General features: G+C 46.8%; 1 protein-coding gene across 8 annotated transcripts in view; it reads left to right on the top strand.

Annotated features, from left to right (window-relative positions):
* Nucleotides 1-16,857, top strand: part of LDLRAD4 (low density lipoprotein receptor class A domain containing 4) — a 328,427-nt gene that overhangs the window by 155,242 nt on the left and 156,328 nt on the right. For all 8 annotated transcript variants that reach the window (XM_084779090.1, XM_084779087.1, XM_084779093.1 and 5 more), the window contains one exon: nucleotides 303-443. In XM_084779090.1, coding sequence (XP_084635216.1) covers nucleotides 303-443 — 141 coding nt within the window. The remainder of the gene's footprint in view (nucleotides 1-302; nucleotides 444-16,857) is intronic.

Below are 16,857 nucleotides of genomic sequence, written 5' to 3'. Positions count from 1 at the left end.
CTCTGTTGTTGGCAAGTGGGGGCGCGGGAAGCTGTCGAGGTTGTTTTGAAGCCCAGTAACTCTTAACAGGGCAACCAATGGAAGGAGGAGGGCAACTGTGTACTCACTTGTGGGTGGTGCTGTGCGTCACAAAGCAGGATCAGCCCTGCTAGACGGTTCCTCTTCTGAGTCCAGTTTCCTGGGACCACTAGATAGGCTCAGTTCCTGAGTCACCATGGCACACACAAGGGAGGTGGGGGTGACAATGTAGGAGCACCGAGCAAGCACTGACAGCCTCATGCTTTATATTGTGCCTTTTTCAGAGTGCAAATTCACCTGCACCAGCGGTAAATGCTTGTATCTCGGTTCGCTGGTCTGTAACCAACAGAATGACTGTGGGGACAACAGTGATGAAGAAAACTGTCCCCTGGTGACTGAGCATCCACCGCCAGGCATCTTCAACTGTAAGTCCCTCTGACTCACCCTTGTGGCGCTGCGTCTGATGGTGTTTTGAAGTGGACGGGAGGTGGAGAGGCCATGTATTCTGGCTAAGGAAAGAGATGTGCGTTTTTCACCACGGTTTTCTTCCAGGATGGAGGATGGCATGTGTAAAACGGAGTGCGCATTTCTGTAGGTGGCCACCAGTGCTGTGGCTTGTAGTAGTGGGTCTTTGTTGGTTTATCTGAGAAGCCCCAGTTGATTCTAAGAAATCACATATTTGTGTTCTTCACAACCGTTAAGAGACCTTTTTGAATGTATGAGCTCAGAAATAATTTTAAATAAGTAAACACATGTCCATAATTATCCATGAAAATAGAAATATTTACCTGAGACTTTTAAAGGGTCTGGTCATGTGTTTCCCTATTAAGTACCAAATGGAAATAAAGCATGTGTCAGGTCTTTACACGTATGACTCCCCAGAGCTGAAGCTTGGAACACTATCTTGAACTTGAAAAAGTATGACCGGAAATCTGAAATTCATTGGTTTTGGAGCTCATGATTATCAGGACAAGGAAAGAGGAAAGGTGAAGTTTGAAACACGGCTGAATTCTTGTTATTTTCTGTGAGCTGATTGAAGTGGTTTGAGGGTAAGCATCTCGTTGCAGCAGCCTACGTAGGGAGAATGCTTACCATGCTGTTCCTGCTGTGTTTGGATAAGTGCTTCCCCAAGACCCAGGTTTGACATCAAAGGCGTGGTTGCCCATGGTACTACTGCGAAGTGGTAAACCTTGCAGACTGGGCACCCCCTTAAGGGTATTCTCCCTTTCTTAAGTAGATGTTGGGACCGTGGCTCTTCCCTCCTCTTTTTTCTTGCCTTCTTTTATTGCTATTGTTTTGAGACAGATTTCTGCTATGTAGCCCAGGCTGGCCTCAAACTCACAGCAGTCTTCCTGCCCCAGGATCCTAGGTGTCTGGATGACAAATGTGGGCTAGCATGCCCACTTCTCTTGGCTTCCTTGCTGCCATGATGTGAGCACTTTTTGTTTCCATGGTTTGCTTTCCAATATGATGTCCGCCCCAAAGGCAATGGAGCCGGTCGCCCACGGATTTAAACCTCTGAAAACTGTTCTGAAACAAAGCTCTCTGCCTTTCAGGTTGATTGCTCTAAAGTATTTGCTATGGCGATAGGAAGCTGAGAGATACAGTCCTCTTCATGGGGGCCCTCTTACTGCGACTGGTCATTTCAGGGTACGTTCCGCCTCTCTTCGTACCTGTACTGATATCATTTTTGAGGCATTGTGTTCGGCAGAAATTAACTTTGGGGAGCTGGGGAGCTGGCTCAGAGGTTTAGAGCACTTGCTGCTCTTGTAGAAGACCTGGGTTCAATTCCCAGCACCTAAATGACAGATTACAATCATCTTTAACTCCAGTTTTAGGGGTTCTGATGTCTTCAGGTCTTCTGACTTCCACAGACACCAGGCATGTGCATAGTGTACAGACAGACAAACAGCAGTCATGCACATAAAACAAATCTTTTATAAAATAAAATTAAATTAAAATTAAGACTGCAAAAATGCAATTACTGTGAATTTGGAGAGGGTTTAAGAAAACTAAAACGATATACATTTTTCTCCATCCCTACTATTATACTACTTTAGGGGAAAACTATGCATAGCCCTAAAATAAAAATAGATATGCTCTGATGAGTTTTAAGCCTGCTGTTTGTGCTTGGCAAATTCAGGAGTCTCTGTGTTTGTTTTCCCAAGATTTTTTTGTTTGCTTGCTTTATCATTTAGAACTTTCTTTATTTCAATTTTAAAACATAATGCTCATTTGTTGTTTGTACGGGTCATGCAGAAGGCCTGAGGTCTTCACACACACACACACACATGCACGCACGCACGCATGCACGCACGCACGCGCGCACACACACACACACACACACACACATACATACACACACACAGTCTTTCCCTGAACCTCAAGCTTGCCATATTGGCTGTATTGACTGGCCAGGCAGACCCCGAGTTCTGTTTATTTCCACCCCTGACCACAGTACTGGGTTACAGATGTGAACGGTCACATCTGGCTCTTATGTGCATCCTGGGAATCCCACATCAAGTCTTTCATGCTTGTGCAGTAAGCCCTTGACCCACTGAAGCCACGCCCCCGGTGGCTGAATGTCTTTCTATTGACTGTTTTTCAAGTTCTGTCTTTATATGCTGAGAAGACGCTTCTCAAAGGTTAGGCCTGGCTCTGCCCTTCCCTTTGCACTGGCCTCCTGCTTTCCTTAGGTTATGTCTTTATGGTAGTATTTGTATAACGCAGCTGGCTGGCTGGAGGTGTTCTGCCTGTGGTCCCCCACTTTCTGATACCTTTGTCAGCTAGCGAAGGGAAAAATACATGGGGAGGAGGGTGGTAGAGGGAAAGGGGGTGGAAACTGCCTGGGGACTATCTCCCAGAAGGCCGAGAGCACCAAGGACCCCTCTTCTCTACCTTCTCCATGAACACAGAAAAATATTTTTGAACCCCATATCTAAACCATAAAATGTGTTTTCCCCCCCTTCTTTCTTTTCTTTACTATATTGGGAATTGAACCTAGGACCTTACATATTCCAGGCAAGTACTCCACCACTGAGCTACAGACCCAGGCCTCTTTCATTTGGAGGCACAGTCTTGTTACTAAATGTCCTGTGCAAGCCTTTAACTCTGTAGTTCAGCCTCAGGCTTCCCAAGTAGCTGGGCTTGCAGGCCTGCATCACCAGGCCTGGTTAAATGTGCTTTGAATACGTGTACTTGTTTCAATCTAGACTCATGGAGTGGGTGGGGTCCCCGTAATACACATTTCCTAGCCGTCAGCAGGTGGTTTTTTACCTGTGCCCCAGAGCCATCATCTGTGTTGAACGGATATTGTATGCACTATGGGGAAATGGCCAATCCAAGTAAGTTATTTCGAACCTTCCAAGGCTCAGGCATTTGGTATATAGAAATTTGTTCCAAGCTAGACTGATGGATTAGGATCCTGGTCCTAGGACATCCTTAGCAGTTAGGCAGGTGGCTTTTGCATAAGGGAGTGACTGAATTCCTATAAGGCTTAGATTTTGATATCTATGAAATGGGCATAATTTCTGCCGTGTAAGATTGCACACTAGTTTAATGGAAGACATGTAAAGGGTGAGCCGCATGATTGCCTTGTCATCTCCCCTCCCCCTTCCTTCTTCCCTCCTCCTCTTTTTCCTCAGATATCACTTGAGCATCCCTTGGGGAGCTTGATGCTGCCTTCCCGAAGCATCAGAGTAGGGCTGGTGTTTGTCTTATAAGGAATGCTCGCCATGATCTTGTTGCTGGTCTGTTCTTTATGATTAAGGCTTTCTGGAGAGGCTGTAGCTGCTTCTGCTCCACTATCTTCAGTCAACCTGAGAGACTAATCTAATACAGAATGACTATGCGCACCTCTGCCTCCTATCTCACCCAAAGAGAACATCAAGCCAACAGGAACTGACTCCTATTGCCATCTGTGCACTCCATCTCAGAGGCTCTGTCTGTGAGCTTTCAAGGGGGTGGTGTATACCTTGTATTGGGTCATCTATGGCGCATATCTCTAGCAGATGGACGGTGTGCCTTTTGAAGAGTGCTGACTCCATAAATAAGTTTCACCCCCTTACCCATCTTGAATAAATTAAAGTATTGCAGGATTTCTTGTCTATGAAATGCTGGCTGTGCACACACACACACATACTCACATACGTGCACACACACACACACACACACACACACACACACACACACACACACACACACACACACCAAACAAACACCAAGCCTAGGAGCATTTATTCTATGATTCTATTTACAAACAAAGTGGCTTATTTGACCTGCTCTGGTCCCTTAAATAAAATGTCGAATATTCTTACATCTGATACTTACAGTGAAACAAAATGTGGCCTTCTGGATGTCCAGATGCACCACATCAATTTTTGCCTCTGCCCTTGGCTTCCTGTGTGCACCAGCATTTGCATGTCTCAGATAGCTCTGTTTCTCATTGGGTAATGTTTGGCATGAGCCAAGGTTAGAAATAAAAATCCCACTGTTGCTCATAGTCAGCCATATATATGAACAGTCTTTACACCACTTCTAAGTAGCTTTTCCCTTCAGAAAATGTTTGGGAACCTTAATTTAGGTGTATCTGGTTTCACCTGCCCTTCTCTCTACTCAGCTAACTCTGGCCAGATATTCATTGACCGAGGCTGGTTTATTTTGCTGTGAAACCATAGAGTTTTGCACAGATGTGGAAGGCTAGACCAGCGTTGAGTATCTCAAGGGAGAGTTTCCAAATGCGTCTCTCAGTGGAAGAAGCGAATATGCTGACAGACTGAACTCCTGGCTTTCCTCATGTCTTTACTTTGGCTTATTCTATCAGCATATTGTAGTACTCCTGAGCACCGAATACACAGATGAGTTTAGCTGGTACGTGCCTGCGCTGGCCGTTATAGCAGAATGAGGAAACAGACCCTGCTGCTACGATGCTGAGAGCGAGAAGGAAACACAGAAAGATAACTACGAGTGAGCATCGGAAGCAATGGGTGATTGCTCCCAGCAGTGTGTGGTTTAGAAGCGAAGACAGCATCAGTCTGCTTGCACTAGTAATTGTGGCTTTGGGAAGGAGGCATCCCGAATGATTAGGGAAGGAGACGATGAGGGCTTCAGCCATCGGGGACATGGAGTAGCAGTGAGGACAGTGCCATCCTGGACAGGATCCGGGCAGCCTGACCCAGCCAGGTGGGCCTACTGGGGCTAGGGGCAGAGTGAGACAGAGTTGCAAACTAGGCTGGGGCCAGAGAGGAGCCAGCAAGTGGATGCTCAGTCTTCTGCACATGCTCTGCTGTGCCCCAGAGCCTGAAACCAGCTGCCATCCATGTACTCACATTCTCCTCAGCAAACCAGCCACGTGCCAGCTTGGTGCTCCTACCCGGCTGGGAGGTTCCTGGTGTGCTGTATTGTCACACCAGCTTATCGAGGCTGAGTTGAGCTCCTGTGGCTTCCTCGATGCTATAGTCTATACAGCTTGGACAGGGCTGCACACACTCAGTCTTAAGCAGTCCCTACTCGGGGGTGGAGGGTGGGGGTGGGGAATCTGTGCCACTGACCTTCAGTGGGAGCCCAGAGTTGAAGAGTGCCAGCTGTCAACAGGAAGGACTTCTGGCGTTCAGCTTCAGTGGCATTTCCAATTAACCGGAAGGAGCTGCTGCAGAGAGAGAGTCGGGGAGCAGCAGCTCCTGTCTTCACCAGAGGCGTAAGCTGCTGCTTTCCCTATAGGCGGCCTCATAAAACTGACTCTCCCAATCAAACCGAAGTCAAACCGCAGTTCCCAACTAAGCCAGAGTTTTTTTAACTTCAAAACTCTTCCCTGAAAGAACCCTCAACTCCCAGACCAGTTGGAGTAATAATAAAACAAGATGTAATCTGAGCCAACTGCCTTCCTTCCCCGAACCAGCTTTCTCACCTTCCCTAGTGCCCTCCCAGAGACACCCCAGTGTCTTTAGGTATCAAGCAGATACCACTGTACCTTAAGCTTTCAGGTATGTTCGTTCATGAGAACATAGGATCCTATAGAGAACCAACCCATGACCAGGGAGGGCTTCCAGCTGCTAGACCTCTATTTTCCCCACCCCCATCCCCCATCCCCCAATAATTATTGCAGTAAGCATTGAAACTAGTTCTCCGTGAGCTCAACTGTCCTAATAGAGTGTGCACCTAGTTATCCAGTTGTCTTACCTGCGTCTGGCTTCTTGCTGGTTTTGTTAGCATTGTGAGGCCATGGGTTTTATGGACGGCCTACAGACGGCCTCTTCATACCCTGCTCGGCGCCGATCCTTGCGCCCTGTCTGCTCCCCGTCTCCTTGCCTGCCTCCCTTCCTGAGGCTCTCTTCCTTTTCCTGGCGCCCCACCCCCACCTTTTACTTTCAAATTCTATCTTCCAGTTTGTTCTGTGTACAGTTTGTTTGAATTAAGATCCAAAGCCAAAAGCGTGGTGGTGGCAGTGGTGGGTAGGGGTGGGGCTGGAGGGGGAGGTCTGAACTTCCTTGCTCGTTAGATTCCCTTCCAAACCCCTTTCCTTCTGTTTCTTACCATTGGAGTTTTTTCCCCCCTATAGGTCCGTTGAGCGATCTGGAGAGATTCAGTTGTGTGAACATTGTTAAGCATATGTAAAACTGCTTCCTAGGGGTCAGTTGTCTCTCATCAGCAGGCTTGTCGCGTCTGGCTGTCTTTAATGTGTTGTTACTGGCTGCAAAACAGCCGTAAACTAACTCTGTACTTTTCCCGTTAACTATCCAGAAAGAGAAGCTCCTATCAACAATATAATCAATCACCCTGGGGCATGCGTTGCACAGGATGAATTGATTCAAATGTGAGCAGTTGCTTTGTTGCTTCTCAGTTATAACCAATGGCGTTTCTGTTGTTATAGACTGAACTTGCTAAGACAGTTGGACGCACACGTTCAGCTTCTGTAGTAGCCCCTCCTACTTTGCCTTAGGAGCACGCTCCCAGACCTCCTTGCATTCCCATCCCATCTCCCATCACCTGCCATACAGCTTCACCTTTAGGGTATTTGTGCTTTCTTCTGAGCTCACTGCCTCCTGCTGAGCCTAGCAGACCCTGCACTCAACTGTCCAGCTCCTCCCCAGAGCCCAATGGCTGCCCACTGGCTCCTCATTGTGGGTGAGCCCTGTCTCTCTGTCCTTCATGGACTTCTAGCACCATGGTGGGTCTATCCAGTTTCCCAGTCAGGCCCCGCCTCCCCCTTCAGTTTTCATTGCCCATCTCAAGTCTCCCAGCTGCCACTCACTCCCTAGATGGCTTACCCTGTGGGCCACAGCCCTCTCATTGCTGCTTCCGCTGGGACCGCCTGCTCACTGCCAAATCCAGTAGACAGTTTTTCCTATTTCTTACTTGAGCGGTCTTCTTTCCACAGCCGATAGAGTTGTTCAGTGCCCTTTTAAGGTTCTCTGTTCCCTGGGATGACAGGCTCTGTTTTCCAGCTGTCCATTTTGACTGTTCCATACTTTAACTTGGACTAGGTTTCTCCAGACGATGTGGGCTTGTGCCATTCCCTTGTCTTTATCTACAGCCAACACTGATATTTGCGACTGCTTGTAAGGCCTCTTGCAAGACTCCCAGACTCTGCATCTTGTGCTCTGGTCATTTCTTCCTCACCCCCAGACCAACCCTTGTGTTTCAGTTGTCTGACTTAGTGCATTGTCTAGTTAGTCAAGTGGACCACTTTTTTCTGGCCATACCCTATAACCAGAAATATGTTGTCTTACTTGGAGGCCCATGGAACTTTGTGCCCTCTTAAGGTAGCATCTGTAAATACATGTATAGGTTTAATTCTCAAAGGATATTAAGGTCTTAGAAGGCAGGAGCTATGCTTACCACTTTGATTGACTTTACATATTAGACACTTGGAAATTTTCTTTCCTCTGCTACTCCCCAATATACCATTGGATGCCTTTCGAGTACCAAGCTTATAAGGTTTCTGCTGGAGCTCTGTGTCAGCTAGCATAATCCATGGCATTTGTGGTGTGTAGAGGGCGTGGTCCTGAAAATATTTGCTGAGCCACTGGATGGATTATTTTAGAATATTCAGATCTGATCAGAGGAGGAAAAGGCTGTTGTTTGCATGGCTTGGTATACAGCTAGTGGAACTGGGGGTTGAAAATATTCATACTATCTTGGAGTACTACATAAGAAAACAAAGCAGGGTGATATTAAGTCTAGCCTTGCCAAGTTATCTGTCCTTAGATATGTTTTGGGTTACCATAGATACCAAACTAACCAAAATATAAGCCTGCTGTTGTGCAAGTATTTTTTCTAGGATACAGAATATGGTGGGATTTGTGCTTTATAATGGGAGAAGACACTTCAACCAGGCAACCGTTGAGGGACAAATCTTTGTTTTTTTAATATGTTAATGCTTAAAATAAACAGGACTGTTTCATGACCAGAAAAAAATGTGAAATGGATCTCACTTGGTCATAAAGAGGTATATATTTGTGTGTGTGTGTGTGTGTGTGTGTGTGTGTCCATATATGGTATGTGCATAATATCTACATGTTAAATCTCTATGTAGTATGTATATATACAACTTTGTCCATGGTGTGTGAATGTAGGAGTCTGCACATGAGTGGATGAATGTGCAAGAGTGTCTGTGTAAAATGTGCATATATGTGTGTGAGTGTGTAGCTTCAGTTTCCTGATGGTCATATAAAGCAGATCTCTTCTTCTGCCAGTGCATGTCTTACACCATAGGTTTCTTGGCACTACTTAAAGAAAATCCTTTGCTGTAAGCACGGTGTAATAGTCATTTTACACAGTGACTTAAGGCCTAGGATGTATATTAACATAGAATATTAGGCTCCAAGTTCCAACTGTAGAGTTATCACTGACTGCGGCTTTAAAACAGCTGGTGAGTTTCTTGTACCTTGATTCTATCCGCTATGAACTGAGGATTATAATATTACTATCTCACTCAGAGGAAAATTTTGAAGAGCTAGTGAAATAGTGCAGGACAATTGATTAGAGTCTGGCACATGGCAAATAATCAACAAATACCAACTCTCCGAAGGTCTGCAGCTTCCTGGGCGTGGAGTGAAATGGCGAGGGAGCTTCCATTTGCCGAGGGCCAGCTGTTTGCACACATCATCTCATTCGTGTCTCTTAAAACTCTCCTAGAAGGCATTCATAGGAACGCCATGCTTGGAGAGATTAGCTAATTGCATCAGTCCCATAGCTAGAACCTGTGCTGCGGCTGGGAGATTGAACTTAGCTGTGTTTTCATTTTTGTCTGTGTTTTCTCCCCCCTCATGATGGTATTTAGAAAAAAAAAAACCAAGATAGGGCTTTACTAATTAGTTCTTAAAAGATTTGTGGGATTTATGGGGCAGAGATCAAGCAGTCTACTACCCTGAAGGGCCACAGAACCGAGCGCTCCAAGAACAACTATTTATATAATAAGGTTTAATTAATACATGGATTTTTATGATCTTGGCTTCACACTGGAATTTCAAGTAAAAATATGAAATGTTAACCCAGCTGCTCCAGCATGCCCGCAATAATCGGTATACTGACCTGTCCTGGGTTCTGGCCATCCATGTATTGCTGGGATCAGGGCGAGCCAACTCCCTGTCTGTTTTTTTTTTTTTTTTTTACCTTCCTTATTAGAAGCCAAGCTACCAAGATAAGACAGCATGCTGGGCCAACTCTGTTTCAACCATTCCTGTCCCCTGAAGCCTACCTCACCGGGCAGATGCCTTAGGCACTGAACCCCAATGTCTCTCTGGAACTTACTTGAGTGTTTCGTCCCTTTTCAATTTTTTCAGTGTGCTGGTTAGGGAACCGAGCTTTGGAGAGAGTGGGGCAGGGTCTCCTGGTCTGCTGTGCTGTATCCAAGTATAATTACTAAGGGGGGGTTTGAAGTTCCTGTGCGCTTAATGCTTAACGGTGGAGTGTCTGGGTCAATGCCAGTAGCAGAAGCTGTCCTGTAAAAGCAGTGGGTAGTCATTGACAGGGATCACTGTCCCCTCTTTCAACTTAAAAGTGAATCTATGGAAAAACAGTTACAGACGAGTGTGACAGTAACCCACGATTGCATTTTAATTGGGGGAAGGACCAGGGTGTGTGGTCTCCTGGCTGACTTAGAGACTATGTTGGATCCTGTCACAGTAGGTTGCCATTGACAACAAACCTCTACCTGGGTGCTTGATGTGGGGGATGAGCGCAGGAGGGGTCCAGGCACTGGCCTATCAGTCCTCCTCTCCAGCCCCTTTGGTTGGCAGCCTTTGGCTCTCCAAGACAGTTTTCAGATCAATGAAAAAACTTACAGGGTCTTGAGCTAAGTAATCTTGCTTTTTCAAATAGGCAAGGTAAAGGGCACATGGGAGGGAAAGTCTAATGTGGCTGGGCGTCATTGCCTCCCACTGTGACACTAAATTTACTTAGATAAAAACAACCTCTTAGATTTACATTTTGATTCTGTTGCCGCTTTCATGTGTACAGGGCTGTCCTACTTCAGTTGAAATTTATCCACTTCTTTAAATATTTAGTAGTCTAGCGTAGATGTTAATGAAAGTCTGGTGGTGCTATTTTGAGAATTGCAACAATGATAGTAATTTTCAGTGTCAGATTCCTGCTTTGCAAAGGGAACAAGGCATGGAAGGGGGGGGAGGAGGAGGAGAAGGAGGAGGAGGAGGAGGAGGAGGAGGAGGAGGAGGAGGAGGAGGAGGAAAAACGGTTTCAGTTCTAATAGAGTTTGCCATCCGCTGGGCCTTGCCAGACAGATGGGTCATGAATACCGTCTAGACATTCTCTGCCTGAGCAAAGCCCTGGTCTCTAAGGACACACAGTGAGACGCCTGCCGGCTTAAGTAACTGGGGAAAGTCAGGGCAAGCTCTCCTGCAATCGGCTAGAAATCAATGCAGATCCTGCTTCCTCAAGGAGGCCCTGGAGTCTGTGAGAGGTTTATACAAGGAGGGGAGGTGGGGAGGAGAGGTCCCCTGTTACTGATCAATTTTAGTGCAAACTTGACAGTTATTAAGCAGTAGGGACATTGTGAAAGGACAGTTGCGCTATGGTAACATCACCAATTTAAAATGTGCTCTATCAAAGAATGCAAGCATGATAGAGTTCAGACCCAGGCCCCAGTGGCCAGAGAGCTAGGATAGAAAGGGATTGTGGGCTGTCTGTTGATGGCCTGTGCTGTTATGTGTATTGACGAGCCTGGTACACTCTGGTGGAAACTGTTGCTCCTGTCTGACTGTTCATTCCCTAGGGTTTAGGTTCTTATTTTGGAAGGGTTTAGAGACCCCCTTGGTTTGCTTTATGAGTGTCTGAGACCCTCCCAGAGCAAGATCCCTTAACAGGCAGCTTTATGTTTGTGCAGTAGAAAATAAGGGAAAAACCTCATAAGCCCTGTGCTTGCCTGTTGCACAGGAATCATTATTTCCTGTGCTAAGAATGATGTTTACACGACGCTGGCAGTGTGTGTCTGTCCTGGAGTCTGATGATGTGAAAGTGATGGAAGGAGGTTGGGGTGAAGGTTAGGTGCCACTAACCAGATGGGCTACAACTCAGCGTGCTTGGGAGCACCTCACTATTTGATTCGGTGGTTCTTGGTCATAGCGTTGCTTGAAATGTTCTGGACAGTGGTATACAGTTTGCAAGGGGCCATCTTTGTGGGAGCTGATGTTCAGTGCGATCGTGTGATGACTGATGCGATGCAGAGGTGGAAGGTACCAGGGAAGTGGTAGAAGGCACCAATACAGTGGTAGAGCCCCCAAGTTAGCCCTCGGAGTTGATAGACTTTAGTCACGTCTCACGGAGGCACAGTGTAAGGCTTTCAATAAGGGAAAAGACAACGGCCTGATATGAGCATTTCTCTCCATGCATTCCTGTTACGTGCCAAGAGCTAATAGCAGAGGGAGGGAAAAGATTGTTCTCTGTCTTCTCCTTCACAGAAAGCAAAAGGGAATTGACATCTGAAAAAAAATAGTCTTAGTGTGGACAGTCACCGGAGAGGAAATAAAGAAATGGTAAAGTTCTAAGAGCTTGCAGGGCTCAGGAGTGTGCAAGCCTGCCCCGGATCCCAGGTGTCCCGGATCTCAGGTGTCCCTTGTCAGAAATCATGCCAGAATTGTCCAGAAGGCGCAACAGCCTCTCAGAAAGACTTCTCTTCCTAAGTCCCGTCCTGCTGTCTACATTCTCTCACATTCAGGACATAAACCATCTCACCTATGAGATGACCCACAGGAACAGTCTGTGGCTGTGAGGTTGGGCATGTGGGTCTGATACTGTGTTTCTACTGACTGCACTGGTGCCTGTACCAGGAGCCACACTCTGGAAGTTACTGTCGCCTCTTGTTTCTAAGGACAAACATCTGCCCATACTGGGTTCAGATATGTGCCTTGGCTGTGAGGATATAGTGGTACCTCAACCCATGAAGGAGTATGCTCTTACACCTGTTTATTCTAGAAGGGGCATCCAATATGCCATGCATGACTCTGCTGTGGCTGTTACCTCTCTGTCTTTCATATGGATGCACTATGTGTCTGTTGTATCATTCTAAAAACTGGGAGGGGGAAAGCTGTGCTAAATCTTTACTCCTTTAGTCCTGGGGGCTTGCATAGTTCTTGGTGAGTGGTAACGGTGCAATGGAGGATGTTTGCTATCCTATCTGACCAGGTTGGGTTTGCCTTGGGGTGGCAGGTTCAGTCCAGCTGTGTCTTTGTAGAGGGGGGACAGAGGCTAAGTCTGTCTGTTGGAAACTTATTTACCTGCTAACTCTTGACAGGGGCCCATCTGTAACTTGACCAAAGTGTCCATAGAAAGTCAACCAAAGAGCAGGGGTCACAGAGAGGCCCTCCTGGCACGTTTGCTTAGGAGGTTGAAGTACTGAGTGTTGGTTGGACGAAGACGAGTCACCTGAAGCCATACTTTAGAATGGCACTCTGCAGCCCCCACTGTTTCAGGTCTACTTAGCACGTTTTGCTGACTTTCCTGTAAGCTCATCAGGCTCCAGCAGCCACTGTGCCTCTTCCTGCTCTGTGGTTTCTTGTTTTATTCGTGTGCTGGGGTATTTAATAGGAAACAGCAATAAAACTAGGCTGAACCACTTTTGAAAGTTGCTAAATCATAAACAGGAGTTGAAAGTTAGTATCTGGGTATGTGCTGGGGCTATTTCTAGGGGAAAAAACCAAACCAAGCAAACCTTGATTGAGGTAGTCACTGCGAAGATAATAGAAAATTTCCTTTGCTTGAAGTACGTGTTTCCTGGGGGATATTTTTGCAATGAGTGAATATACGAGGCATGTCAGCCTTTGCAGAAAGTGTGGACTGTTCAGGAATGTTCTCTGCATTCCAGCTTTCTTTAACTCGGAGCTGTAATAGATCACCAGAGAAGAGCTGTACAGATACAGATCAATGCCTGAAGTCCCAGTGTATGAGACAGAGGGGGAACTCTTCTCTCAGTGCATGTGTGAGGCACCATCCAGAGCAGGGAGAGGGTATCTGGGGGAGCCCCCTGTCCTGGGTGTCCTGGCAGGGCTACAGATAGAGAAATGTGTGAACAGAGGTGTGGCACAGGAATGGTCATGATGAACCAGTTTGTTTGGAGATGAGGGCTGGCTTTCAGGAGCATCACTAGAAAGGTAGGCGGTACCCTGTTCTGGAAATGCAGGCACGCCAGGTCAAACAGTTTCTTTTCTGACTTTGACAAAGTCATGCGAAGTATTGAGCAAGAAGGAGAGAAATAGACAAGCCATCTCTATGCTACAGGATCTGTGGAGATGACCTGTCTTGGCACTCCATAGACAACAAGTCAGAAGCCTAGAGAGCTGAAATATTTCAGTATTGTAATCCTGATATGTATGTTTTGTAGTCTGGGCCAGTGTTAACTAAATTTTAACTGTGGTTCTCTGTCTCTCTCTCTGTCTCTCTCTTTTTTTTAAGATTAAAAAGTTATGTACAGTGTGTTCCATGTGCCTAGGGAGGCAGATAAGGGTGTCTGATTTTCTGGACCCGGAATTACAGGGGGTTATGAGGCACCTGATAGGTGCTGGGAACTGAATTCAATTCTTCTGCAAGAGCAGCAAGTGCTCTGACCCGCTGAGCCATCTCTGCTGAAGATGCCTCCACCTTGTGTTTTGAGGCAGGGTCTCTCACTGGCCTCCCCCAATAGGCCAGGCTGGTTGGTCGGTGAGGCCTAGAGATCCATCTGGCTCTGCCTCTTCAGCCCCGGGATGACAAAGTCCACCATCTCGGCTTTTGAAAACTCTAGGTTCTAGGCTCGGACACTCGGGCCCTCACGCTTGCAAGGCAAGCACTTTCCTGACTGAGCTGTTGTCCCATCCTTGACTGTGAGGCTTTTAAAAAACAGAAGTATGTCTCTCACAGTTCTGCAATCCAGAAGTCCAAAATCAAAGGTTTGACAGATTGAGCACCTGGGGACAACATAGTTCCCAGTGTCACCTTCTTTCTCTGCCCTTCCATGGTAGAAGGGTCTCACTCCTCTCTTCCATCCTCTCCCATTCCCTCCTCTCATCCTCCTCCCTTTCCCCCCTCTCCTCCCTTTCCCCCCTCTCCTCCCTTTCCCCCTCCCTCCACACTCATCATTTTCTCATTGTTTCTATAGTCGTGAGGGTTGGACTCAGAAACACTGCACCATTCACTGAACTATATACCCCCAGCCCTTTTACTTACTTTTTATTTTATTAATTCTAAGACAGGGGTCTGCTATGTTCCCAGGCTGGTCCTCCTGTCTCGGTCTGTATGATGGGATGACCAGCACCCCTGGGTCACTGAATCCAGCTGTAGGTCTATTTTATTTTATTAGCCTTACTCATTTAGTGTATGTTGTGCGCACATGGCACACATGTGAAGGCCAGACAACAACTTTAGGGAGCTGGTTCTCTTTTTCACCACGGGCAGCATCTTTACCCACGGAATAGTCCAGCTCTCCAACTCTGCAACCTCTGTAGCAAGAAATCTTCCTCCTATTCATGATGAGTTGGTCTTTCCTCAGGCCTTTATCACCTGCCAAAGGTCCATGCTCCTAATACCGCTATGACTTGAGAGTTGGGACTTCAGCATAGAATTTGGTGTGTGTTTTGGGTGCATGTGTGTAGATATTCAGACTAAAATGGTGCACATCCCATATCTTAGGCTAGTTCTCTCATCCTGTAGAGGTCCTCACACTGACTGTCGGGGTTGGATGAGCTTGAGGAGGAGGAAAGAGCTTGGGAGGACCATCTCCTGCAGGATAGGAATCTCTAGGTAAGCTCGAGGGCCGCTAGGTATGAACTTTATGAAAAGAGAGGCAAGGATGCAATGAGGAAGGTCGCAGAGAGGGAAGACCCAGCACACACGTGTCGAAAGGGCGGTCTTCTCAGTAGGGTTCCGAGACCGTCCTGTTGCCGAGATTATATGAAAGCGGAGTTTGGAGGAATCAAGGTGAAAGCCACATCAGAAGATGTGTAGGGAATAAGTCAGCATGCAGAGGGGCCCCGCTGTGGGGTCCATGGTGACCTCTTAGGGCACCTGTCACTGATGTGCTTTTAGGGCCCAGAGTGGTGTGCTGTGTGGCTACAAGTTGGAAATTCTTCGTATGTGAGTGAGTGAATGAATGAATGAATGAAAAAATGAATAAGGAGGGGCTGAGTCTGCCATTTGAGAGCAGAAGGATGTCTGTGGTGGTGGCTGACACTATAGGGGGCAGATACCCTGAGTTAACTTCTAAGGGAATGGGATCTAGCATGTCCGTGGACACACACAGGCAGAAAGATGCTGGTGCACAGGGAGGCACTAGCTGAGGTGTCCTCACCCTGCACGGCAGATCTGCACAGTGAGGACTAGCTGAAAACTGCCATGAGCTGGCAGTCTCCGAGGGAGACACCAATTTAGGATAGATCCAGGCGCAACGGTCAACGTCTTGGTTATACTTTGTAACTTTCAAAAGAACCTTCCCTAGACATGAGCATTGCTCTCAACAGTCGCACAGGCTGGGTACATACTAAGTGCTAAGTATGTGGTTCATTTTATTTAATCATCCAGCCAAGCAGATGGTGCATGAATCCATAACATCCTTCCCACATAGCTAATCAGCAGCAGTGGGTTCAGTTTGGTTCTGTGGTCATGTGTAGGGGACTGAGAGCCTCCAGAGAGACCAGAAGCAAAGGAGTCCCAGGGGTTTGTGGGAGATTGTACCTGGGGCAAGACTGGCAAGTGCCTGTTCCTAAATTGTACTGTCCAGTGGGCATGACAGGGGTAGATGTGGGCTTGTTTACAGATGTCGACGCTCTGGTCAGCGGGGAGTGGTGAGGAGGAGCCCATGCTAGCGAGTGGATATGGAAGTATTATTATATGAGGCAATGAGATATTAGCTGTTGGCTCTAGCTTTCGCCCCTTGCAAAACCATGATGCACACTTGTTTGCTTTGCTTCTGCTATGGGTGGACGAGCCATGTGTTTGCATTATGAAAACATGGAGATACTTGGGCTGTCTTCGTGTTATATTTAAGCTTGGTATGTAAAGTTCAAAGGAGGAACCCTTGGTTGATGCTTTCCTTGGAGGATCACATTGGATTTATGTTTCTTTGCTTCTTTTTGTACCACAAGGATGAGTTAAACTTAATAGCCAACCACTCTGCCTGCCGTGACCCTGGTTCATTAACACCTTGGGCTGAGGTTTGCTGGCAAAGGATGGTGCTTTTGGATCCTAGATTTCCCCTGTGGCTCCAAAAAAGCATTCTGAAACAGAGGCTTGGCTTCTGTTAAGTTTAATAAGATAAATATTGGTTGGAACAGTTAGCCAAGAGGGATGCTTTTTGTAAACACTGTGGCTATTTTAAGAGTTTGCAAGAGAAATCTTCATCGTCAAGGCACACAG

This window comes from Acomys minous (genome assembly GCF_964271855.1).
Source record: "Acomys minous genome assembly, chromosome: 4".
In the NCBI taxonomy this organism is placed as follows: domain Eukaryota; kingdom Metazoa; phylum Chordata; class Mammalia; order Rodentia; family Muridae; genus Acomys; species Acomys minous.
This window is presented reverse-complemented; position numbering and strand designations above follow the sequence as displayed.